The 26,630-nt window shown below is 38.5% G+C and overlaps 3 protein-coding genes and 1 pseudogene across 3 annotated transcripts; 1 reads left to right on the plus strand and 3 right to left on the minus strand.

Annotated features, from left to right (window-relative positions):
* Positions 1–346: 346 nt before the first annotated feature.
* LOC103985195 (pentatricopeptide repeat-containing protein At5g48730, chloroplastic) lies at positions 347–4,152 on the minus strand. The gene is made up of 3 exons (XM_009402831.3): positions 3,689–4,152; positions 1,573–1,979; positions 347–1,105 (listed from the first exon to the last, which is right to left on the minus strand). The coding sequence occupies exons 1-3, from the start codon at positions 4,067–4,069 to the stop codon at positions 418–420; spliced, it is 1,476 nt and encodes a 491-aa protein (XP_009401106.2). The 5' UTR covers positions 4,070–4,152; the 3' UTR covers positions 347–417.
* Positions 4,153–4,770: 618 nt separating this feature from the next.
* Positions 4,771–13,146, minus strand: LOC135598488 (E3 ubiquitin-protein ligase RING1-like). The gene is made up of 2 exons (XM_065092339.1): positions 11,763–13,146; positions 4,771–5,025 (listed from the first exon to the last, which is right to left on the minus strand). Exon 1 carries the CDS (start codon positions 13,108–13,110, stop codon positions 11,794–11,796), a length of 1,317 nt encoding a protein of 438 aa, XP_064948411.1. The 5' UTR covers positions 13,111–13,146; the 3' UTR covers positions 4,771–5,025; positions 11,763–11,793.
* A 4,919-nt stretch (positions 13,147–18,065) lies between these two features.
* On the plus strand, positions 18,066–24,341 carry LOC135587045 (dihydroorotate dehydrogenase (quinone), mitochondrial-like). Its single transcript, XM_065092341.1, has 8 exons — positions 18,066–18,249; positions 20,065–20,145; positions 20,273–20,380; positions 20,459–20,488; positions 21,462–21,604; positions 21,753–21,790; positions 21,880–21,979; positions 23,705–24,341. The coding sequence occupies exons 1-6, from the start codon at positions 18,133–18,135 to the stop codon at positions 21,769–21,771; spliced, it is 498 nt and encodes a 165-aa protein (XP_064948413.1). The 5' UTR covers positions 18,066–18,132; the 3' UTR covers positions 21,772–21,790; positions 21,880–21,979; positions 23,705–24,341.
* A 372-nt stretch (positions 24,342–24,713) lies between these two features.
* On the minus strand, positions 24,714–26,300 carry LOC135598490 (uncharacterized; annotated as a pseudogene).
* Positions 26,301–26,630: the final 330 nt, after the last annotated feature.

The following is a 26,630-nucleotide window of genomic DNA, read 5'->3' on the forward strand; positions in this document are numbered from 1 at the left end:
AACAAAATGATACTGTTAAGTTTGAAAGAATGTCGTCGATGGACCCAAACAGAAAGAATGACATAATAAACACTAAACATTCATGAAGAATGAAAATAGGAAGAAAAAAAAAAAGAACATACAAGCAGACTCAAACATCTCTCACCCTATATTTAGCAACATATACAAGTGAAGATATTAAGATGTTCTCATCTTCTTAACAAAATTGTTTCTGGCCAAGCGGCCATAGAAGATTTTCCTTGGTTACATAAAGAAATATTCTTAAACTTTGTGATCATGTTAAATTGAGACATAATATAATCCCTGTGGAACAAGGAAAAAGAATAACGTTTATTAATTCCAGGCATAGACAAACAAAGCTTTCTATTATTTTTCATTGTTAAAGAACAATTATAACTCAACAACAAAACTCATTGGTTAAGCAATCTTTTCTCTATAGAAATCTCGAAGGCCTTGAACATGATCACCATCGATTCCTCTACTGAGATAAGCCTTGATCATGGTGCTATAGGTTACCTTGTCGGGCGTACACCCTCGAGCCTTCATCATCTCTAGCACTTCCCTCATCTCGACCAAGCATCCTGCTCGGCCATATGCATCCACCAAGCAGTTGAAGAAGACTACATCTAACATCACATCAGAGTTCCCGATGAATCTCACTACAGCCTTTATTTTATCCACCGATCCCGTCCTTCCATATGCTCTGACAAGTGAGCAGAGTGTGACACAATTTGGCTTGATCCCTTCGGACTTCATTAATCTAAAGATGTACTCCATTTGTTTCAGATCTCCCGCCCTCCCAAATGCATCAATAACGACATTGTAAGTCACCACTGTCCATGAAAAGTAGTACTTCTGCATGTACTCCATTACAGCACCCATCTTCTCGTATCTTTTGGCCTTGCCATAGGAATCAAGAAGTATGTTGAATGTTTTAATATCCGGAGAGATGCCAGAGCTCTGAAACTTGTCATAGCACTTCTCCATCATTTCGATCTGCCCACTGCCACCAAAGGCTCGGAGTGTTGCATTCATTGTCCAAACATCAGGCTTGCAGTCATGGTTAGAGAGCATTTCCATAAGTGTAGACTCCATCTCTGCAAACCTTTTAAGCAAACAAAACCATAGAGATGAATTTCTGCTCATAGATTAATAGACATTACGAAAAGGCTATCAACTAAGCTTGTTGCATGTATAATGTTTGCTTTAATTTTTATCCAAGCTACATTATTTCTACCCCATTTCAAGCATGTATGAGCTGAAATGCTCTATAGTTAAATGTCTTCAATTGTTGGTAACAGAAAGTTGTATTTGAAAAAGTTGACGAGGAAACCAAAAGGTGAATATCAACAGGTCTAAATTACTCCAAAGAGTAATAAACAAGACCACAAGTGAATAATCTTTGATCTTCAAGTTATACTAACATGGAAGAAAATAATGATGACCAATACTACCTTAATACAATCAATTCATGTAAAAAGCATAAGCTTTTCAAGCTTGTAGACAGTGGCATGATGAGTTATAAACTATCATAAAAAAGGATACAGGAAATAGACAAGAAGCAGCATTTACCTTCCTGCTTTACCATAAGCATCAACTAGAGTGTTGTATGTAATGATGGTTGGCTTTATACCCTGGCTCTCCATATCAGATAGTAAAATCTGAACTTTGTCAAATGCAAAGACTTGCACACAGGATTTGATGAGAATGGAATAGGTATGAACATCAGGCTGGCAGCCATCAATAGTCTTCATCTTGTTCAGCAAGGAAAATGCTTGATCAAGGAGACCACTTCTACTATATGCTGAGACAAGAGCAGTGTATGACTCATGGGTTATGATGCAACCTTCATCAACCATAGCCTGGAAAAGAGCTTGGGCTCTTTCAGGCTGCTTACATTTCCCAAGCATGACAAGAAGTTTTATGTATATGCCAGAATTTGGCCTGTACCATAACTGCTCACGAAGAAGTTCGAACACCTGAACCAAATGACAGTGAAGCTAGGCTAAGAAATGTTGCACAAACAGAAGAGATAGGAAAACAAAATGGCAAATGTATATGACCACAAAGAAAAGATTTTGAAGAACACATCTGGGTTATCAAGTTTCTAGTTTGGTTTAATTGTCAGTACTGGAACATGATACATGCAATGGAATAGGAGAATGAAGCAGAACAAAAAACAAGTGGTTCCTAAGTAGTAAACACAATCATTTAGTTTAATGAAACCTATGCATCACAATCCAACTATATCAAAACTTCACACATATAGTGATTGTGTCAATAATCTTCTTTACATGATTGGAAGACAACATTTTACCACAGAAGTCAACAATTAAGTAAAGATAATTCAACTAGAGGGAGAAAAAGGGAAAAGAAAGGACTCAACAACCACAACTCTCACATAGATAAATGCAAAAAAAAATAGATGATGACACAATGTACATAAAAACTAGCCAATATCAAAATAGCTAACATCTGATCCCTTCGAAACTAGGTCGAATATGCATGGCTTCAGTGTTAAAAAAGGTATGAAACTGGATCTCAGCCTTAAAGCATGCCTTTTTATATATCTGAAATTACTAGAGACAATGGTAACCATCTCTTTTGCAACTGTTTAACCTCATGTACCCCATACCAACTGTATGAACCTATACTCTCGACCGCATTTGCAACTACAAAAAGTTAACCACTTGGAGTACATTGTTTATGTAATTCTGGCATAGTGCAGAAGACGACACAATGCAGGTTCCCGGGAGCATAAAGGTCTAAGATACCATCTAGTAGAATATTAGATTTCAATAGCAAAATGATGAATGAATTGAGACTCATAGAAGTCACAAATTATGATTATTGATGAAGCCACTTGTTGCAAAAGCTGAAAGAAGCCTTACTAAAAAAGGACAGAGTACAAAAAGGTCAAATTTTATATGACTAAGAAATCAACATAAGAATACTGCAAGAATTTAACTTCTATCCTGTTTCTCCCTTTCCTATGCAAGGTTGACAATCTTCACATGCCTGCTCTACAATAGCATGGGCAGAATATTGACAACCAGAAAGATAACCTGAGCTGTCAAGAGCTCCCAAGTTTCAACGATGGCCATTAATGTCAGGAGCTCTTGAGTTTCAACATTACTATTTCCATTTGCCTAAACTCAGTTCAATCAAGCACTTGCTATGTCAAATAATAATTATTGATTTTCAACATTAGTCTTTCCTTTTGCCTAAACTCAGTTCAATCAAGCACTTGGTAATTGGTATGTCGAATAATAATTATTTTTTCCTTTGGAATCGTTGAATGCAAGGTATACATGGTACGGTAGGTACATGGTAGTGTGCCTCTGTAGGAAAATATTCATGCATGCACGGAAGATATAGGATAAGCTGACAGTAGTAGAAAGTTGGAATCCGGATAATAAACCATAAGTGTGTGGAGGCATCAAGTTTTGTCCTTTTTTTTGTGCTTAATACACAAGCAACAGTCGATATAGCTTAAACAGGCAAATCTACAAACACGTAACTGACTTGATCTCCAAAAAGAACATTTAGCCCAGCATGCAATTCATGGACGAATAAGCACACACAATAAAGGAGTATATTAGCTTCTTGGCAAGAAATTAAGCACAGAATTCATCATTCTTACGCAAAAAGCTGAAGGGAGCGAAGGGGAAAAGGGAGAAGGAAAGACCTTGAGAGCAGACTCCCACCGAAGGGCAGTGATCCTCTCGTGGAGGGCCTCGAGAACGGTACGGGGGAGGAGTTTCCTCGAGTTAGTGCGGCCGCGCTTCTTCTCGATGACGGCCTTGGTGGCCTCCCGCCTCAATATGATGGATATGGCTTTCTTGGAAGCGATCCTACGGTTGACCACCTCTTTCTTCTCCCTCTCCTCCTCCCTCTCCTTCCTCACCTTCTCCTTCTCCCTTTCGCTTCTCCCGGAGCTGCGTCTGTCTGGCTGCGACTGCACTGCTGCCGCCACGGCCACTGTACTATTCTTGTTTAGATTCTTCTTCTTGAGATCGTCGCGAGGATGGGAAGCGGAAAGCGGGGAACGAGCAGACGCAGCTGCCATCAATCTGGGAAGAGGAGATTGGCAGTGTGTGTTCGCGGTGGGAGAGAGAGAGAGAGAGAGGGTCGAGTCGAGCCTTAGCCGGATGAAGGCCGTAAGTAATTTTAATATTTATTCATGGGCAATTTTCGGAAAAAATGAATTTTTCCCATCGGGCATCAGTATACCTTCCTATACACAACAAAGGAATAGTAGCTGTATTATTATGCTTGGACTTTTTGGGCTAGGGGTATTTTGAAGATTTTGGCTGAGTTATGATGGAGAACAAGAAGTCTTGGCTTACTATTTAGACACCCTTTTACTATTCACAACCATTTTACTATTTATAATTTTTTAAAAAAACTAATATAATAATATTTTATTATACAAAAAGGAATCTTTCTGCCAGAATGCGTATATGGAAACATTTGATGGATACTGAAGATTTGTTGAAATCTAATCAGAACTGCTACTCACGCATGAATCGAAATTAGAAAAGCATCAATCTTTTCAATGGGCTCCTTTAAAGACGATTCAATGTTCAATAACCAAAATCCACTACTATCAGAAACTGCAGCAGTGGTAAAACCTGCATTATGATAGATAAGAACAAAGCAAGAATGCAAGTCTAGAACATTAGATATCAGGATTTTGAAGATCATACACTATTTTAAATGCAATATGACGAAATATGGACACAAATAAATCCAGTAAGGTATGAGATCTGACCACAAAAGAACATGGATCATTCTGAGTGATTATGCATGACTCACGTCTTTTGACCCCATGTCTGGGTCATTGGAGCATACAAATCAATCCCCCAACTGCTTACAGCATCATCCACACAACAAAATGAACCAAATGACAAGTGATTATTCTAAACAAAGTCTCAATATCTAAAATCTGTTACAGTAGACTGGAAATTTTCGAACATGTGGGTATTCAACTGTATCTTGGAGAATGTGGCTTGGAAGTTCCTCCTACAAGAAGAGAAATAGAAACGAGTTAATATGAGCAAACAACTCAAAATCATTATCATCATCATCATCATCCAAGATTGCGGGCTGTCTTTCGCCCTTGATATCAGTTGGTGTATACAAGAACACAACTAAGAATCATCATCCGTATGAATTTCTTGCTTATAGTATATAAATTAATTTGTTCAAATACAAAATTTCACATAAACAAAGTTATCCCCAACCAAAAACAGGTGACATCCTACAAAATCAGTAGAAGTAAAATATACTTGGATCCATCGCTACATGAATAGCGGACAAACTAAAGCAATTTCTCAGATACAATATGATTGGAAGGGGAAAGGCCACATACATGTTTTCTTGGCTTGACCAGGTGAGGATGACTGGGTGGATAGAACAAAGAATGGGAGAGTTGAAAGAAATGACCAAAATCTGAATGATGATAACCTGTAGGGCAAAACCCGAATCCTTTTCTTTTTATTGTTTCACAGAAAGTTATCTGACATATGGAGCTCCACTTTGCAGGTTATGGGCTACAGAAACAGAAAAGAGGGAAGACAAGGGAGTACTTGATCTAGAAGATCTCTAGTTCACGGATAAAGAACAACCTGACATGACTACTATCTCCACGGTCGAACTTCAGTGAACAAAGCAAACAATTATTTTTACTGTGTTTTTGCAATTTTGTGCAGCTTGTTGTATGCATTATGTTCTGGAAGGATGCTACTTTAAGGTATATTAGTGTGTTTGTATGGGTGGGCAGGTGGGTGATTTTCTTATTTTTCATCATCAAAATAACCTTGTACAAAATGAAAATGCCTCCATCCTACAACCAAGAAAGGGAAAAAAACCAAAAAGAACATCCCAAATCACACATTTCATGCACAAATAAAATAACTATATGTTGCTCCCTCTTGATGAAGACAATGGACATTAACCATGCCACAAACAAAGTAGTAACAGTTAGTTAGGCCTGTCTATTAGGTTCAAGTAACAAGATTCAGCAAGGACTCAGACCAAAATTTTTAAGTGGAAACCATGGATTCAAACACCAACTTTTAAGCTGGTGCAGACCAGTAGTATTTACTAGTCCAACAACCACTATATTGTCACAGACTTAATTAGTTTTGCCTAAGTCGTGCGATATCCTCACGTGTCCGTCCGCAAAGAGTCAGCCTCCCCGAAACCTCTTATGATCCCTTAAGGACATACAAAAGAGAAGACGAGCTAGAGAAAATGTTTAACTCGGGATCCATAAGCAGTCATTTCGGTAAACACTTGATAGACAATACAAATTACAAACATAAACTTCACAAGCTCTAAACGGGCACACGACAAAAGGGTCCAAGATGGTCCGCCACGGCCAAAAGTCCCCACAAGTGCCTACATGACACTGATGTGGAACAAAGCAACAAACCAATCCTAGACAATACCCTAAAGGCTCATCTAACTATATGCCACCCGAGTAGCTCTTGGGTGGGTGCTGTGCTGGTTGACAGTCTGCACCACTCTGCGGAGTGGGGCAATTTTGGCCCCACTCCAATTAGAAAATTCCAAAATGATAACCTGGATGTCTTGTTTTGGGGCAATTTTGGCTCTGCACGATGACTGCACACAACTTGTATTTAAAAACCTGAAACAACCATAAAAGCCAATTAAATATGGCTACTAAGCCTACTGCAAGCCCTCTACATGTTATACAAAGCATGAACAAAACCGAGAGACACGGATATATATGAGCATTACATCGAACACCCTTTTTACAGTTTTGTCCATAACAATATGGACTTTAACTGTGCAAACCAAAATGGACGATTTTGCCCACTTTGGTCTAATATGGACTGTCCTGCCAAATATTCATACTGAACCATGCATACCAATCAGGAATTAGTTGGTATATAATTATATATCACATCATAAGTGTATTGCCCAATCACCTGACCTTCCCCATCCAAGCCCCCCTCTTTCACTTGGTGTCTCTCAAAACTCCCACAATTTCTCTCCCAGATCACTATCTTCTTGCAAATCAAGGTTCAAAGCCAAGAATGCATCATCGTTTTTCTTTGAACCAAGGTAAATCTGAAACTCAAATTCCAAGTTATAGGTCAGTTTTTGTTGATTGAAACTTCATTTTTACATTTTTGTCATGTGATCATGGTTTCATGCTTAGACTAAAAGCTTTAGTTCAACATCTATATTTCCCTTTCCTAATTTCTTGTTCAAAAGAGATCAAATCAATGAATATCTAGTACAGATCTATCTCATTCTAAGTCAGATCCGCTCCAGTCCGACCAAGATTCACTCAAACCAGCTGGGATTCACTTAGATTCAACTAGGATTCTCTTGCATACCCTTGAGACAAATTTGATCTGAACTAAATCCACATAAATCCAGACTCAATCCATGTGCATCAAAACTAGATGCATGCAGATCCAACCAAGATCCATATGGATCTAGCCGAGATTCATGAGGATCCAACTTAGATTTGCAAAGGTCTAGATTTTACATAGAACTAGCCTAGGTTAGATCTAAGTTAGATGTAAGTTGTATTTCAAATATCTAAGCATAAATTTTAATATTGTAAGCCTCAATGAGCTTAATAATGATTATAGAAACTAATATTTTACTAGCAAAATAGTGATCCGATATGATAGTATGGCCGTCAAACGCCATCTTTAGCAATGGATCTGCTCCAAATACACTGGTCAAGTTGGAGGAATATAACCCGAATGGAGATGACCAGTGGATACTTTAGACATGGCCAATGTGCAAGGATACCCCAAAAGGGATCCTTAAGGCTACAACAGGAAAACCAAAGGGCGAACCTCAATAGGTTGGCATTTGAGTTGCCCATATGTGATGAATTTGATGATCTCGTAGATCATATTGATGAGGACCCAAGATTTGTGCATCATTGAAGAATCAAACATGGATGAGGAGACCATATGACACTAGTATGGATATGGTACTTCATCCCAATATGAACATGACAGGGCAGCGAAATGGTGTTGGACCTTCTCAAGGAGTTGATCTTCGAATATAAGGCAGCCCAATGATAGTAGTTCAAAGGGGCTAGGCAGGAATGCCAGGATAACATAACCAATATTGCACATCAGCTGAACCAGGCTACCTGTACAAGGAGGCCCTGAGAGGAAATATGGGAATTCTTTAGTTCATTTGGCATGTCAGATTTTGATGTTACCGGTTCAGATATCAAGGCATTCCCAGCTCAGAGTGCATAATAGACCAGGATCGATGATGCTAATACTAGAAAGAAGATACATAGTAAAAGCAATAGCAAAATGATTTAACTTAAATCATATCCTTGAACATATAGCTTGAGGACCTTACTACAGAAATATGGGATTTACTATTGAGAAACATAGTCCCAGTATACAAGCTCCCAACCTATTGAATTTGTCTACAAATAACTTGAGGAGGAGGCTGAGAAAATCCAAAATTAGCTCATCACTTAAAAGGTGATGTGACCTATATGGCCTGATCCTTATGTTTGACAACTGATTCGGCCCAACCAAAATATAAACTTTCTGATCTGTTGCAATGTAAAGATCACCTTTCATAAGTCATCAAATCATATTCAGATGCACGAAACTTTCAAGCTCTGATATAGATTCTGGTAGATTGAGTGAATTCATTACAAGAAGCTCTTACAGTTGAGTAGTACATGACTAACATCAAATTTCATATCCTTAAAGTCCATCTAACAGCAAAAGACCAAACTCAAGAGGATGTTACCTCTTTTATACTGCCTTGTTAGATAAGAAAATCATGAGAAGAACATATTATCCTCTAGATTCTAAGATACAATGACTATACCATTGTAGTTTGTTAAGCCACTGTACATCATCCTACATTGAGTAGGCCATGTATATATTACTAAGGAGAATATTATGAAGGCATATGTTGCACAGAGATTGTATGATTGCTAGGATATTGAATACTCCAGAGAACTACAAATGGCATGTTGAAGAATATTTTAAATTCATGATTTGTGAACTTTCTACATTTGGAATGATCAATATATTAGCATCATGAATAAGAGTAACACTATGTATTAGTATCAATAAATCTTATCACCAATAACAACTTCTTACTGGCTCTTCATTATGTCATCACAACATAAGAACTGGACATCTCGAGTGCAATCGATGCAGTTAGTGAGGTACAATAATTAGTTGATTAGACTGTTGTTCATAATAAGACATGAACAAGTACTTATAGTGGTCAGTCACTTTGGGACATCTATTTTGAAAGGTTTTTGGCACATTCAGCAAAAACACTGTCATTTCATGTCAGTGTAATCTAAATCATAGTAACATAACACAAGATGATGATGATGATGATGATATAGAGGTGGAAACTAGTGGATGCCATCAATAAACTACAAGTCAATTTGCACAACAAGACATCTTCTCAATCAAATATACTATCCATTAGATCTGTGGAGATTACAGTGAGATGGATATTTGCATGTCTACCAATGATGATGGCCAGATCCAGAGGTCTTATGTTCCTACAATTCAAACATAGAGCTGAAACATAGACCGCTGAACACTATTTTAACACGTTGCAACCAAGATGATGATCACAACATCTGTAAATTCACCCTATTGGTTTTCAACAAGACTCGATGGGTTCTTCAACTGAATCTCATCGGCAGCATTATCATGGTGATAGTTGACTACTCAAAATATGACACTTTAATTAATGATAAAATCACAATTTATATTGTGCTACAACTGCTGCCACTGTACTTGTACAGGTCATACTTAACTGAGCAACCTACTACCACACAAGTAATTAATGATGATAACTCCATTATTGCTACTACTTTGTTTTGTCAACAAAACATAATAAACCGATATCAAATATCGTGGGAGTAGTTCCATGGATGACTTACTTATAATTAAAATCTTGATATACAACCAATGTTGAGGACTCTAAACTACTTTGCATAGGCCGCAGCCATTTTGGTCGTGGTGAGCCAATTATAAAGTATGACATTTGATTCTCACTTATGTGATTTTAATACATATATCGTGCCATACTTATAACTGTTACATACATCTATATTTTTTTCCTTCATACATGGTTTGGAATACATGTTAAAAACATGTTTTATTTTGTTATTTAGTATATATTCAGCCAAAGTTTTAAATTATTATTAATTATTTAGTCAATATTTAGATGTTTATATTCATTTGGAAATGGGATTAGTCAATTGGTACAACCCATACCAACACTTGATTCACATGTAAAAAACCAATTTTTAAATCCATGGTGAAGAATCAAGAGAACAATATCATTGCACATGCTAAATTGGATCCAAAACTAAACTTGTTCATACGTATAACTGAGCTTAACAATGTGGAGCTACTTTTCACATGCCCATGATTTAGCTAGGCCAAGATCTCAGTCACTAGGTCAACTCAAAACTTGCGATGAAGTACTTGAATATTGCCTGCCCCAATCATCTAAGACAGACACAAATGAATCAATATTTCATTCTATATTAATCCAGATGTGAACACTAGAAAAGATAAGTATATCTTAGAATTCATCAAATTAGAGTAAATCTGCAATGTGAGATTAATCAAGACTAGATCTTAACATCTTACATGCCTCAACATCGCACTGAATATTTCAAATCCTCCTACTCTGGATCAAGGCTACTACAACTTCAACTTGCCAACCATGATATCCTAATATTCTCACGATTCAACATAGGATCATCTCACACAAATTTCTCCAATATCTAGAGAAGTCTTTGTATCTGTCACATAACAACTCTACAAATTAACTATATGACACTTAAGTTATTTCAGCCTTTGAATATACTACAGAATAGCATGGTCTCGATCTTAAATCTCGACATTGGCTGGTAAGGGATCAAAATGTATCACATCAAAAAAGAATTTGCACGTCAGCTAATCAACATCGGAGGTACTGACACATGGCTCTGTAATTTTTGGCTTGCGTTGGCCAACAAAAGGGTGAGATATCCTAAAGTTATAACAAAAACATTGTAACAAAGATATTCTAAAGTTCCTCAAGTTCATTGTAACAAAGATAAAACCAAAACTGCACATCACAAATTTTTCGATTGGCATTATTTGAAGTTCAAATGGTTAACACACTTTAATAATGCTAGCAATCATAGAGCAATGAAGTACCTACCATACACCTATTGCAGCAAGAACAATATATAAGGTTGTACCCCACATAAAATGCAATGTAGCAAAGTACTTAGAATAGAAACTGAGGAATAATCATATAAGATAATATGTAGATGCTCAAAGGAGGCCTATAGATGTTGTGGTTAAATGACGTGACTCAACTGATACTAGTGATGTGAGGAAAGATAGAGGAAGACCCAAGAAACCTTTATTAGAAGTGATAAACAAGAGTTTGAATGCACTTGATTTAACTAGAGTTTTTGGTTTGTAGAGAACTCAATGGCAGAAAAAAGATACATATAGCCAACTCCCAATAAGAACAAGGGAAGAAAACAAGAAGTATGAAATGTAAGAAGCCAGTTGAATGGATACTTTTAAGCAACTAGGCACAACTAAGCTCGTGTATGAATAGCATATTGCCAACAACTGTAATGCAGATATATTCACCAACTTACCTCTTCATCATCCAATGTAATTAAATTGCCATAGATCCAAAACTTGCAGCAAAACTGAAGAGAGGAACAAAAGTAAATGACAGCATACCAATAACAAGAAACTGTGATTCTGATTTCTCTCAATCCAAATCTTCTTGCCGAGTTTCTGACCGCCCATCTCCTTGCCGGCCAGAATTTGCATCAGTGCCATTGCCTCCAGCATTACCATCATTCCCACCAGCAGCAGCATCGCTACCTTCAGCTTGTGCCCCAAAAATCCTAAATGGCCATGGTAGTGAAATCCTAAACCTCCTCTCAACCGTTCTTGGGCTAGGAGCACCCCCCTCAGCAAAAGCTCCAGCTGACCCACCAACGCTACCAGGATCCCTTATTCCAGCTGTTGGACGCACTGAAAGGGCAGCTGGTGCCCCTCTACGTTGCTCATAGTCGGGATCATCAGTTGGCAGCTCATGGCGGCAAACTGGACAGGAATTATGCAATTCAAGCCATGGTAAGATGCAATCCTTGTGAAAGATATGTTTGCAAGGCATCTGCTTAGCCTCATCCCCCAACTTGAAAGTCTCCATACAAACAGAGCACTGTGCTTCATCAGAAGCAAGCAATTCAACGCTTATCTTAATGTCCGGAAGGCCAGTGATGGCAGATTTTGCCGCCGGTGGGGTGCCATAGCGATTGGGATCGTTCTCAGCAAGCTGCTGGATGAGCTGCTCAAGGCCGGGGCCGATGAAGTAATCGCCAAGGTTGCCTATGCCACCAGAAGGGCCACCCTCGATTACGACCTGGATGTTGGCACCGCCAGAGAGCAACTGTTGGAAGTAATCTTGTAGGAAGACCATCGGATTGAAAGGAGCGGCGCCGTGGGCCGCTGAGGGGGCGACAGGGCCCGAGCGGGTAACGACGAGGTCAGGACCGAGGAGGCCGGCGAGATCTCCAGGGTTCCGGAGGTCGAAGCTAGTGGCGGCGGGGGAAGATGAGGAGGAAGAGGATAAGAAGAATGGGAGAGAGGGAGAGAGGAAAAAGGCATCGGAGGAGGGGGCGAAGGGGAAGAACGGATTAGGATTAGGGTTAGGGTTCGGATTAGGAGGCTCGACCTCTTCAAGGAAGCCGCCGTGGCAGATGGGGCAAGAGATCTCCGCGGCGTTGGGTACAAGGGCTACGGTGCGGTCGCACTGGTGGCAGTAGTAGTGCTGGCGGGCGGCGCTGCCGCCGTGGGCACCGACGAAGGACATCGGCGTCGCGACCGCGGCAGTAGATGAGGAGGAAGGGGAGGAAGGATCGAGGAGCAGACGATCAGGCGACTTCGGAGAGGAGAATGAAGGGGAGAGACGACGCAGAGCTATTTGACGGCGCGCAGGGAACAGCGAATGCGTCAACTGCACAGATCTCGATGAATTCCGACGGTGTTCGATAACCCCGCCGTGCCGTGGTCCCCACATGACGTCGGAGGATGATTCTGGAAGCGCAAGGCTCCGCTCCCCGAACAACCGCTCGAACGACGCCAAGGGCGACAATGACGTGGCGGCATCGGGAGCTTATGTGGCGCCCCCGTTGGGCCACCGCGCTCGTGCTGCCAACAACCCCGTGAGAAGCTGCCAGGTCGGCTCATTTTCCCGATCCTGTTCGAGCCGAGACAGGCGAGGTGGAGTTTGTGGAGCCCCACAGGGTAGCTGATCCCCACCGGGCCCCACACGGCTCAGGCATTGAGGTGATATAAAGCTCCGCGAACTCCGTCAGGCTGACACAACCGCCAATGGGAGCGCGGGATCGCGTCTGGCCCACCTCTTTCGTGCTGCCAATAGCGCCGTGAATCGCGACCAGGTCGGCTCATTTGCGGGATCCTAGTCACGCCTACCGCAGAGGATTTCATGGCGGACAACCCTGCCAACTCATTCTCTTTGTTGTGGAGTCAGTATACACGTACGTATTAAAGAAAATAATATATATATATATACATACATATATATATATATATACATACATATATATATATATCTCATAACATGAACAAATAGACATGTATAATATATATTATTATTATTATGAGAGATGTCGTATTGGATCAGTTCCATTTCGTTCAAACCAAAATGCACAAGAAACTTAGGTTGGGTCAATTGGATGCTCAATGGAACATCGATATGGATAAAAATCTAGGTTGAATGGAATTCCTAATATGATCTTTTTAACGTTCAAACTAATAAAAAGTAAGAATTTCGAGTAAGATAACAACATAATAATTAACCTCAATTATTATGGTATAATGAACTCGTTGGTTTAGTAGAAACAAATATTTTTTGATATGAGCAAAATATTTATTTAAAATTTTAATTTAGGTTAATGCCTATATGACTCAATTGTTGATTGGATTCTTAACCTTTTTGATTTGATTGTAGTCACAATCAAAATGAATATTTTTCTTATCATTAGACCCTCACGTATGAAGTTGTACTTTCTGAGTTCTCTAAAAGATATGAAAGTGTAGTCATGTATTGGCTCAGCATATTGACAGTTAATGTATCAAATAACCATCGTTATTTTGTCTAAGAAAGAAACATTAAGTAATAACATATCAGATAACTTATGATATTTAACCTTAAAGAAGTATCAAGCAATCTTTGATTCTTAACCAAAGAAAGGTGCATTAGATACCTTTTAATGCTTAACCTAATAAAAACATATTAAACGTATTTTGATGCTTAGCTCAAAAAATGATGCATTAAGCATATTTTCTAAACTACCTCCAATGATCAATGCTTGTGTTGGCCAATGCTAGTAGAAAAACTTTGATGGGACACTTGGGAGTTTAAGTGGTGCTTGGGGCCTACAAGTGGGTTCTCTATAGCAACATAGCTCATTCTGTGATATGAGTCCTCCATTGTGTATTTGAACTTTTTATCCCCACGTCTAACCTTCCGAACCTCCGAAGCACTATCCCTCACCCCTCGTTTGTGTCAAGAAAGATTTCTCTATCTTTATTGTTTGAATTTCATCCCCTCGACCAACATGTGATTGAGGGGGTGAAAGTCTTGTTATCAGAAAGTCCAAAAGTGAAAAGAGTCTGCCCTCCTCCTTCTCTAAGGATATAATAAGTGGACCCAAAAATCAATCATTTAGAATCTCAAATTATGGAGGATGCCTCTAATTAGGATTCCACTCTAACTCTTGAGTATCTAAAGCACTTGCACCTCATGTACTCTATCTTGATCAAGGTGCACTTGCACCTCATGTACTCTATCTTGATCAAGGTTGTCTTGTTATCACAAGCTAGATAGTGTTTGTATGTTCAGATGTATAGGTCTCTTTGCTTTAACATCAATATGCTAAAGGTTAGGCTCATGTTCTGGCCTTTATCGATGAATGATGCTATGTTGACATCACTCCAATTTTGGACATATTTTATTCCTACTTCTAAGTCTGCAAGAGGCTCAATGGCTATCATCCTACTCAAGTTGGGTTTGAGATGAAGGGGTTCCAACTTCTAATAAGGGTTGAAAAAGATAGTACTTTATCTAAAACCAATTTGGAGTGAGGCTTCGATATGACTTGTTTAGCAAATACAATCACTAACACCCGTCCCTTCCTTACTACCTAGGAGAAGGGTCACATACTTTAATTAGGAGAGTTCTTATATTTTTTCCTAAGCCATCAGACGTATGGATGAAAATTAACTAATCGACATCAGCCTAAGCCCAACACCTTGGGTATATATCATCATTCCTTTCTTTATTCTATTCCTGATACAATACTTAATACATTTCTTTGTTTTACAGGCATGAATCTCAAGTCATTACATAAGAGAAAATCAATGACATTCACTTTGAGTGGTCCGACCCCCTTTACCTCAGCTATAATGGGCTCCTATGCTTCCATCGCCTCTATCAGACGAAAGATAATACTTGGAACTTCAATGCCTTCAACCCCTAAGCGCATGCTCAAGAACCATCCACCGATGCACCTGCTATCGAAGCACCCTTCTAAAAGCGATGAGTGGTTTAAAAGGAGAAAGCCTCGAGTCATTAGGCAATCTGTAGTAAGTCACGATGCCTCACCTAGACTTATGCAACCATTAATCGATCCTCATCTCGACCATCCGGATGTTGAAGCTTCTTACTCAACGAAATGGGAGCCCCTCATGCCAATATAAGAGGGGTGAAAGCATCTAAAGTGACTTGAAAGGATGGTCAATAGATTATGAAGTAGCTCAAGAGGACATTGATCCCTCATTAGCCAAGACGATGCCTTTTGATATTCTTATCGATGCAGTGGTAAAATGAGCCATATTGATAAGTTATCTTAATTTTCATAAGTTGCTCCTCGGTTTGTTATAGTTTGGGTATCTATTGTCAAGGCTCTTGGATAATAGGGAAGGTGTTGCCTCTTGCTTTGCTCGTACGACTAAAAATAGCCTGTTTTAGCTTATTTTTGAATTGTTTTCGTATGTTGCGAGAATCGCGACGAGTAATGTAAAACATTAGCTATCTTAGTGCTCTAGAACCCCCCGAGTGGCATAGAGTTGGATGGAGCTCTCAAATAACATGGAAGATGTTATGTATTCTAATGCAAAACAATTACTACTTGATGAGACTGGTTGACTAAGGAAATTGAGAGTAAACGTTTATAGATGACGAAAGAGGTAGATATGCTTCGAGCCAAAGTGTTGAGTCAAAGACAAAAATGATCAACCTACAAACAACAACAAAACTCAAGACAAATGTGGCCGACCTTGAGACCACTTTTGTATATATATGTATATATATATATATATAGGGGATATATATATATATATACATATATATTTATATATATATATATGTATATACATATATATATATATATATGTATATACATATATATGTATATACATATATATGTATATACATATATATGTATATATATATATACATATATATGTATATACATATATATGTATATACATATATATGTATATACATATATGTATATATATATATGTATATATATATATATATGTATATATATATATATATATATATATATATATATATATATATATATATATATATATATATATATATATATATATATATATGCATATATGACTATTAATTATTGATGTGAAGGATGTCGATAATATTTGGACTAATCTAACTTTGTTTGAGCTGACATGCACAATAAACTTAAGAGGGGTCAAGAACGTCATAGATGTTTGATCGAATACCAACCTATATGACGGTATTCAATCGAATATCAATCTACAATCAAGATTAGATAGGGTCCTCAACATGATTAATCCGATGCTTAGGTTAGTTCTGATGGATTTTTATAATTAATTTAATAAAAATAAATATTATGTAGTATAAATGAAATATTCTTTCAAAATTTCATCGTTGATGCCAATGTAGCTCAATGGATTTCCCCATCGATTATAATTCACTTTCTTTTTCATCTGAGTAAGACAGATTACGTTATTTCAAATTAAAAATTCCCAGTACAGTTACTTACAGTTGCGGATGCTGAAAGCTCATGTAGTTATATTAGGTTGATATCATTCGTCAAAGACTAATTAGTTTAGAATTAGCCTCTCTTGTCACCTCAATTATATAAGACTCGCACAGAAAGAAAAATGATTAGCAAAAAAATTGAATATGAACAAAATATTATGGATATTATTAGAACAAAATATATCATGTAAAAATGATAAAAATAAACGATACATGGGTAATCAGATGTCAATTAATGCCAACGAGGATGCACCCATATCGAATCATTAATGTTAGCATGACAAATCGTGCATAAGTATGTCATGGATTAACTCTTCATTTTAATTATGGAATTTACTATAAAAGGCTCTCATGTAAATCCTTTAACTATACGAGAATATTTATATTTTTTTTAGATCTCTCAAATCCTTATGTGCCATTAACTTAAACATCAAAAAGGTATATCCTCAATATATATTTTGTAAAATCATCCATCGAATCCTCACATAAGTGAGCTTAAACATTTGATTTAAGTCGAATGAAACTCTTAAATTATCAAATAATTAAAATATAAAATAATAAAACTTAAAAATAAAGAAATTACCAAACATGCCACGTTAATTTTGAGAGAGAATATATTAGGCACACCATATATGCTTATCATATTTATTCTCATTATATGCTTATCGTATATGTCTGACTAAATGAATAGTGACATGCTTTACATGTTACAGGGATTTATGAGATACAAATATCTTTTATTTTCAAACATGAATAAAATATAAAATATAAATATTTTTCATTTCTAATTAATTTTCTAAAATCAAATTGATAATTAAAATTGATCGTATTAATTATTAATTATCAATCATCGTTTTGTCAAATTATAACTCGACATCTCATCAGTACAACAGAATAAAATGGTGTCGCTCGCTCTTCGCCACAACCCACACCGCTTGAAACCGCCTTCGAGAGAGGAGAGAGAACGCGTTCCGCTCGACGATGGCGGCCGGGGTTTTGAGGGGCTACCTGAAGGATGCGTCGTTCAATAAGGTCGAGCTGAGATGTGGCGTCGGGCCGAGGCGTTACAGCACGGCTTCGGAAGACTCGTCCAAGAAGGTAACAAGCTTTTGGCTTCCTTGAGCATTTCGTCAAACAGGTGGTCGTTGGTTTGTCACGTTTTTTTTAATATCGTCGGCTTCTTAGGTCTCATCTACATTTCTAGAATTGATTGACGTTACGTGGTGTTATGCTCATTAAGAATGTTGGGTTTTGGTTGGTTCTTGACCTCATGTGCGGAACACAGTGAATGAACGTTTGTAATGTGTATCGCCGAAACTATGGCGTACTTGAAATTGATGATTGATTGTTTTATGATTAATTGGTGGAGATCTTGGGGTATGCTCTCCAATAGTGAAGGTATTGTGCTGTTATAAACCGCTGTGGGTTCAATAGTGAAGGTATTGTGGTAGTTGCAAAGCGTCTTGGAGCTCAGCGTGGTAAGAGGAAAATGGAAGAAATTTCAAGTACTTCACCATCATTGACTGGGGAAGTTATGCATGGAGGGAAAGCAGGTTCTGGCATTTTGGGAGTCAATATTGACAATAACAAAACAACTGAAGATGCAGTTTCAGATTATGTTAAAGGGGTTCATACTTTATCACAATATGCTGATTACTTGGTATTTTTCTTGTTCATGTTCAGATTGTTCTGACACTGGATTAATTACTTTCTTTGTATGTTTTAGCCAGTGAGTTTCAATCATGCACCATTTTACATTTAGGTGAAGTCTTGTTTTATGTTGTTTAACAATTCTTTATTTATGATCTTTTAACTTTAAGCTTTTTCTATTACTGCATTCATGTGTATTGTTTGCATTTTTTGCTTTACAATTATCACTTTAAGCTACGTGGATTATCTAACAGTTAAATCATCTAATTCAAATAGAAGGTCATATGTAGTTTTTTTAGTTTCCATTGATATAGAATTTTTCAGTCGATACTTGTTGGATGAAAGTCTCATTTGTCAGCAAATCTGGAGCCCTGGAAATGGTTCCAACACATACAGCATTATCATCATAGCATCTTCAACTGACTTTCTTCACCTAAGACTTGAACTCCCACAACAAGTCATTGTGGCTTCTTGATGTCTCTTGTACAATATTTGACAATTTATTCAAGAATTTTATCACATCTTGACAAGTTATATTCATGCATTCTGTTAACCATCATGTGTTAACCACTTTGATAAGACCTGCACCAACATAAGGTGAAGTGTTATCACTTCTTTTCTTGGAACTACCTGTAACCACCAAACCTAACACCCACTTCTCTCCTATAAACAGGAGTAGGAAGCTATGGCCATTTTTGGAGGAAATATTCTGGTTTTTCGACTTCCTTATAACCATGTTGCTGACAATCAATCAAGAGAGATGATGTTGGACTTCTACTACTTTAAGCCTGACTGCCGAAATCATTAGATAATGTTTTTTCTTTTCCTATTTGCTGTGTATGATTGCTTTAAGTTGAAAAATCCATTATCAGGGGTTTTCCATGCATGGATGTAATTGAAGTTAATTTGTTATCCTATTGAACTCCGCAAATATGAACCTAATTTTTTTTTAATGCATGGTCTGCAAAAAAGACTCTTATCTTGAATACACTCTTCATATATATGTTAACATTATTTGTGATGAGATCTCCTAAATTGCATTTTAAAATATAATCAATTATATGATAAGAACATATTCCATTTTCTACACCAACACTCTCCTATAAAATTCAAGTTCACTTGGAGGTTACCAGTTTTCATGACTATTCTGCTTATCTAGTTATGCTATCTTTTTAATTAGATCTAGCTAATGGTGTTTAATGCTAAAATTATCTTGAATCATTCTTGTAAGTATTTGTAGCATAACATCAAATACCATTTCAGGTGATAAACATTTCTTCACTGAATACTCCTGGCCTTTGCAAACTTCAAGGAAGAAAACAACTGGAAGAACTTGTCAAAAAGGTTAGAAAGTTGAAAATCTATGTATCCTTTTACAGTTCTTCTCTTTGATTATTATGATTGGCGTATAGGTGCAAGCTAACCGACCCCAAATAGTTAAAATTTATAGTTTTGTTGTTGTTGTATATAGGTGCAAGCTGCTCGTGATGAGATGCAATGGGCAGAAGAGGGCCCACTGCCCTTGGTTGTGAAAATTGCTCCCGACTTGTCTAAAGAGGATATTGAGGACATAGCAGCTGTAAGCTGTAAGATGATCCTCTTTTGCCCTATCATAAATAGTACATACTCTTTATCATTTCATTTTGTTGACTTTTAGGTTGCTCTTGCTCTCCATTTGGATGGATTGGTAAGCTTCTCTGATCTTCTTGAAGCATTATTTTTTTGTACTTGAAATTTGATAGACAGTGTAGCTAACTACACGTGTTGGATTCCGTTTGTATTGGGACTAATTACAGTGTAACTAATCTGATATGGACTGGTCTTTACCAGTCCGACTGAGTACCGGTATTGGAACACATACCTCAACTGTTACCACACCGTTCATTTTTTATTATTTACCATTTTAAGCATATTGCTTGGTATACCAGTGCCATACTTGTTATTAGGTTAAGGAGACCAGTATTGGACTGACGTTTAAATCCTCGGTTTAGACATACTTGATACCATCAAGTATTTCTTTTTGATGCCATGGAGTGATTATTCATTATGCTCTTATTTCACTTATTTCTTTTTGATCTCGTGTGATGTCCTTGAGGATCCTTTTAGTCTTGGATAGCAAATATTTCATGGAGGGTCCCATTTTCTCAATTGCCTCCTGAATAAATTTTAAAAAAAAAGAGCAAAAATAACACAAAATTACTTGTTTCTCTGCATTTCTAAGGCAGCATTATTTCCATTGCAGAGTTATAGAATTATGAACATTCTTGTGTAGTTACATCTTCTCAATTTTAGCTATAAACCATCACCAACAGTTGCAATAATTCATAGAAGGCCTTCTTTACCTTTGTCAAAGCAGTTGTTTTTATATGAAAATTTTCAAGTATGAAAGTAATCAACTACAGGAATTTTGCTTAGATTTGTAATTTCTTGAAGCGGAAAGTTTGAAGCATGATCATAAAGGACTGTAGTTCACAAAGATTCTGAAGTTCCTCATTCTTCAGCCTTACCTTGTTTTTCCTTTATGCTGGCTAGCAGTAAGTATGGCAATTAACTTGGCTAGTGTCTTTTTCTTCAGCTTAGTTTATTCTTTTGTTTGTTCCAACTACTAGTAGTTACAGCAACTAACTTGGCTAGCATAATCATGAGCAATTTCTCTGCAGATTATATCAAATACAACTATTTCAAGACCAGATCCTGTAACTAGTCACCCATTAGCTGGAGAATCTGGTGGTTTAAGTGGAAAGCCACTCTTTGATATGTCCACTAGCATTCTCAAGGAGATGTATATTCTATTCTCACTCAGGTACTTCTCCACATTCTTAATTTATTTAACTGGGAAACTGCCCTTCACCCTGAATTTATTTGTCCACGCGTTGTTTCTTGCCTATGACATGACCAATTTCTATCTTTCAATCTTAATTGATGGTGCCAATTTCTGTTAATTTTTACAGGGGAAGATTCCACTTATAGGCTGTGGGAGTGTAAGCAAGTAATATGACATTATATTTAATTTTAAATTCGCTGGTTGCTTGAACAAAATCTCTTTTAAACTATGTATAAGTGTTTGTCGAAATGCAGTGGTGAAGATGCATACAAGAAGATTCGAGCTGGAGCAACACTTGTCCAATTGTATACAGCTTTTGCTTATGATGGACCTTCATTAATTCCACAAATAAAGGTTTGCACTAATACTGATGAAGTTTTTGGTCATTTAACTTATTATTAACAAGTACATGAAAGTCCAACTTGGTTTTATAACATATTATCGAGCAAATTTGGTTGTCAAATATATGTTTCATCTTCTTAGTTTTAGGTCAGATAATACTATTATTCTATCTCCTTGAAGGAGAAAACTTGCGACTCACCTTTCTATGAAACTATGCCGACTTGTGTTTTTATTTTTTGCTTCATTTTTCAGTCTGCTTTATTTTCTGGTGCATACCCATGGATTATTCATTGTACCTTTTTTGTCCCAAGTTGCCATCCTTGGTGAGACAAATGACAAACTAACCTAATTGACGCTTGATGTCTTTGCTGAGAGGTGGCATAAATAAGATTTAATGTTAGGATGCAAAAACATGGATCTATTGGGCCTTGCAAATATGAAGATGACAAGAGTTTTATGGGTTTTTGGGTTTATACACACATTGTAGCTCTCACAGATAGATAAATATTTGCTACAAAGATAAAATTGCAAATTGTTTGTTATGCCTGTTTAATTAACTAATCTGGTTAGCTCTCTCGAAATGTGTTTTCTCTTATTAAAAATGATATAGATACTATTCTGTTTAATTAGTCTCTTTCATCATGTGTTTTCTCTTATTGAAAATGATGAAAATTATTCTAAATTAGTTTTAAATATGTCATGATATTTTAGTCTGTTATCACATTTTACCCATCCATACAACTCTTTTGGTAAATCCTTTAGATATACTGCTAATACTATGATAATTTATTGTGAACGAATCTCAGTAATTTTCAACAAATTTCTTGAGATTCTCAGTCAGTAGCTATCCACAAAACATTATGAGGTTGCAAATTAATCCATTACAAGAATGAGGAACATTATGTATATACCTAAAACAATGATATGGTGTACAAGACTCATTTAACAGATGGTCGAGTGTTCAAACCTCATCCAATCTATTGAAGCTATACGTCGACTTAGTTGCTGAAGGCTTTGAGCTTGATTGCAGGTACCATTTACCCTTTGCAAAAACCAGAAAATGTAAACAACAAGCTGAAAATGGTATCCTCTATATGTTTGGAAGCATAAGAAGTGAAAAGGCTGACAACAGAGAGCTTTCTCAAATTCTATATAATTATGAAAAATTGAAAATCCATAGCCAAACTAAATAGGATCCCGATAGTGGACCTGTTATGTTGGCCAAACTAACCTATGCCTAAACCTAATCATATCTACCTAAATCCATCAGTTCTCTTTCTCTGTGAGTTCTTATTTCTAAATGTGTAGCATTTCATATAAATAATCTAGTCAACAGCTGTACAAGAACCCGTGGTGTAGGCCAATACAGAAGCTTCCCATGATATATTTGACCCTTGCACAGCAACAGAGCATATAATGAAATTGTATAGAAACATTTATAATAAATTATAGATCCAGACTAGGGGAACCAATCAAGACCCATAATTTGCTTGTGTCAAACTTCAAAACCTGCGAATAAACCTGATTGCATAACTTAACTGGCCAAGTCATATTTGAAGGTGGTAAAGTTGAGGAATCATCTTATATCAATATGAAAATGTGGACACATACAAATATGATGAATTCTATTATAGTAACTCTTTAGTTGTGCTTTGCTTTCAATTATCCTAAAATGTAAATATGTTTTGTTGCTGCTATTCTGAATCGGCAAAATGGAATCCTGATGCTTTTTACCAGGCTGAACTGGCGGAGTGCTTGGAACGAGATGGTTTCAAATCTGTTCAAGAAGCAGTTGGTGCAGATTGTAAATAAGCATTGCATAGTTCCTGGATTATCAATTGCCCAGTGAATGTTCTGGCTGGTTGCAAGCACCATCCGACCATTGATCCTACAAGCCATCAGTCCCCAAGTCATCTGAACGAGTTCAATAAGTACAATTTACACTGAATAAGATTTGGTGGTTTCACTTGTATTTTTTTAATATTGACAATTGATCAGCTTTGGGTTCCAAACCTCTCGGAACATGGTTCTTTCACCTCTCCGAACCAGGTATGAAACTTTGGCTGATATATTGCAGAAGATATTGATACTAAATGTCTTTGTTCACCGGAGCAGGAGCTGGCATACAACAACAGATCCGGCTCCTCCTCCTCCTGAAACTCCATCACTTGTTCTTGCCCGTACTCCCTTTAGCCCTGAGTCTTGTTGAGTCGAGTTAACTCAAAATTGCATTACTGGTGATTTCAAATTTTGTAATGTTCTTATCACTGGTTAGTTTTACAATACAGACTTCTAAACGAGGGGAAATATTTCATGGCCTTTGAATATTTGCAGTTTTGTCGCGGAGAAAGGCAACATTTTCAGTCATTTTTTACTTTGCTGCTCACAACATATACCTGTAGTTCTCTTGAGTTTGTTCTAGATGATTCTCGGTCAGCAGTTTATATTTACATGTCGCGCCTTCCTAAGCTAAGCTTTGATGGCGGACCTGCTGAAGAAGGTATGGCTTAACCTCAGGAAGCATTTCAGTGCTGTTGCCTTCCAAATGCAGGACTTCACGCTCCGAAATATATGTCTGTGTTTTTTTTCTGTTTGTTTGTTTGTGCAGATCCGGATTTGTGGAGCTACATGAGATTACGAGAAGACTGTTTCTTGAAGGTCTTGGTCATCCAAAGAAAGGTTCATCTTCATCACTTACTAATTTTCTAACGAAAATTTATTTATTTATTTGTTTATTTACAAAAGGGCAGTTATGGCAAGAGAATCACACGATTTTAGTTATGCGAAAAACTATTTACAACATTTATTGATGAGCAAAAACTAAATACAGCGCCTCTTCCTTCCCCTTCCTGGGTTTATTTGACATGACAGGACAGGACAGGACATGACGGGACAGCCTTCACCTCACCAGTCCAAGGTTGACGATGCCCCACGACGAGTGGGGCCATGTCTTCTCCTTCGCCTTGGCCGACAACACCCTCCCCCACGCCACCCATCCCTCCCAACTCATCCTCTTGTCCCAGCTGCTCCCCCACTCCAGCATCAGCCTCAGCCCCTTCCCCGCCGCCGCCTCCGCCTCCTCGTACTTACCCTGGTTCATGTACACCTGCCCTAACACCAGATGCGGCTCCCCCACGAAGGGATTCCTCCTTATGCTCTCCCCCAACAGCCCCTCCACCCTCTCCCACCCCTTCTCCCCTTCCTTCTCCCAGTCCCCACATATCGCCTCCCAGTAGTAATCCCTACCGACTGTTTGATCCTTTGCTTCCAACACTTTGGTGCAGTTGTCGAACACTGGCGGGATCATCAGCTCCATCTCCTCTTCCCTTCCGGGCATCGGCAACCCCTCGTCCCTGCTCATCCTCTTCCTCTCCTCCAGGTATATCTCCTCCTCCCTCGCTATCAGCGTGTAGAGTGCCCCCATCCTCGACAGCGAGTTCATATACAGGCCCGGCTTCCCTGTTCCCGGCCACAGCGCCATCCACGCGTTGCCGTTGAGCTCCAGCCGCCCGTTCTCGTTCTCGAACAGCTTGTCCTGGAAATCCATATACTGGTCGCTGAAGTCGGCGATGGTCATCAGCAGAAAGGTCGCCACCACCCTTCTCGGCACCACAGTGTCCTCGCCCGTCCTGATGTGTTTCACGATCATCCCCTCCGCCGGGACCAGCGACCGCAGCTTACTCCGCCACGGCTCCGACTCGTCGAACGCGCCCCTCTCCTTCGCGGCTCGGAGCGAAGCCTCCGAGCGCTCGAGGTGCTCGACGAGCTCGTCGTCGGAGTAGCGGAAGAGGAGGTCGTCGTGGATGAGGGTCTGGCGCGGCACGACGCAGAAGAGGTGCACGAGGCGCTCCGCCGGGCCGCCAATGATGCCGCGGACGCGGTCGCGGCCGGTGCTGGGGTCGAAGATGGCGAGGTTGACGTAGGAGTTGTAGTAGGCGGAGTGGTAGAGGCCGCAGCGGGCGACGGCATCGGGGGCTCACCACAGCTTGAGGATGCGGTAGACATCGGTGAGGTGGGCGAGGAAGCTGCCGTGCTTGTGGTAGCACTCGCCGGCGCCGGCGGAACGGAGGACGATGACGAGGGAGGGCAGATCGGGATCTACCTTGTCCAGCTCCTCTCGGAGGAACGGTCGCGCGGCCTCGAGGAGCGCCGGTAAGTCTCTCGTGTGAGGGACGGTGGAAGGAGACGAAGAGTTGTAGGAAGGCATACTCAGTCTTGGGTCGATGTAGGTATGGATGTGCGAAGCGTGGCGACGAAGGTTTTGGCCGGGTAGACTTGTATAGCGGTGGGAAGGAGAGCCTTAACGGATAAAGTGATAATGATGATGATATTGATAGTAATAATAATAGTCATGATTATATATATATATATATATATATAATAATGTATAATATTGGCAAGCATAAGGGTCCAACAACTAGTATAAGTAATAAATGGCTACTGGCGATTTTCAACAAATCTTTCATACCATGTATGAAAGATTTAAATATTTGAATTTAAAATTCTAAAGGGATTATATAAATACAATATTTACAAACAAATTTTGTGAAACCTCCATTCCGAAATGTTAGACCCAAACATCCGCCCGTGGCCAAACAGCCGCTCACGTTTTCCAGGATCTCTAATTCACAAAAGAATAGATTCATAATTTTGGAAACCCAAC

The sequence above is a fragment of the Musa acuminata genome, chromosome BXJ2-1, assembly GCF_036884655.1.
Source record: "Musa acuminata AAA Group cultivar baxijiao chromosome BXJ2-1, Cavendish_Baxijiao_AAA, whole genome shotgun sequence".
NCBI lineage: Eukaryota > Viridiplantae > Streptophyta > Magnoliopsida > Zingiberales > Musaceae > Musa > Musa acuminata.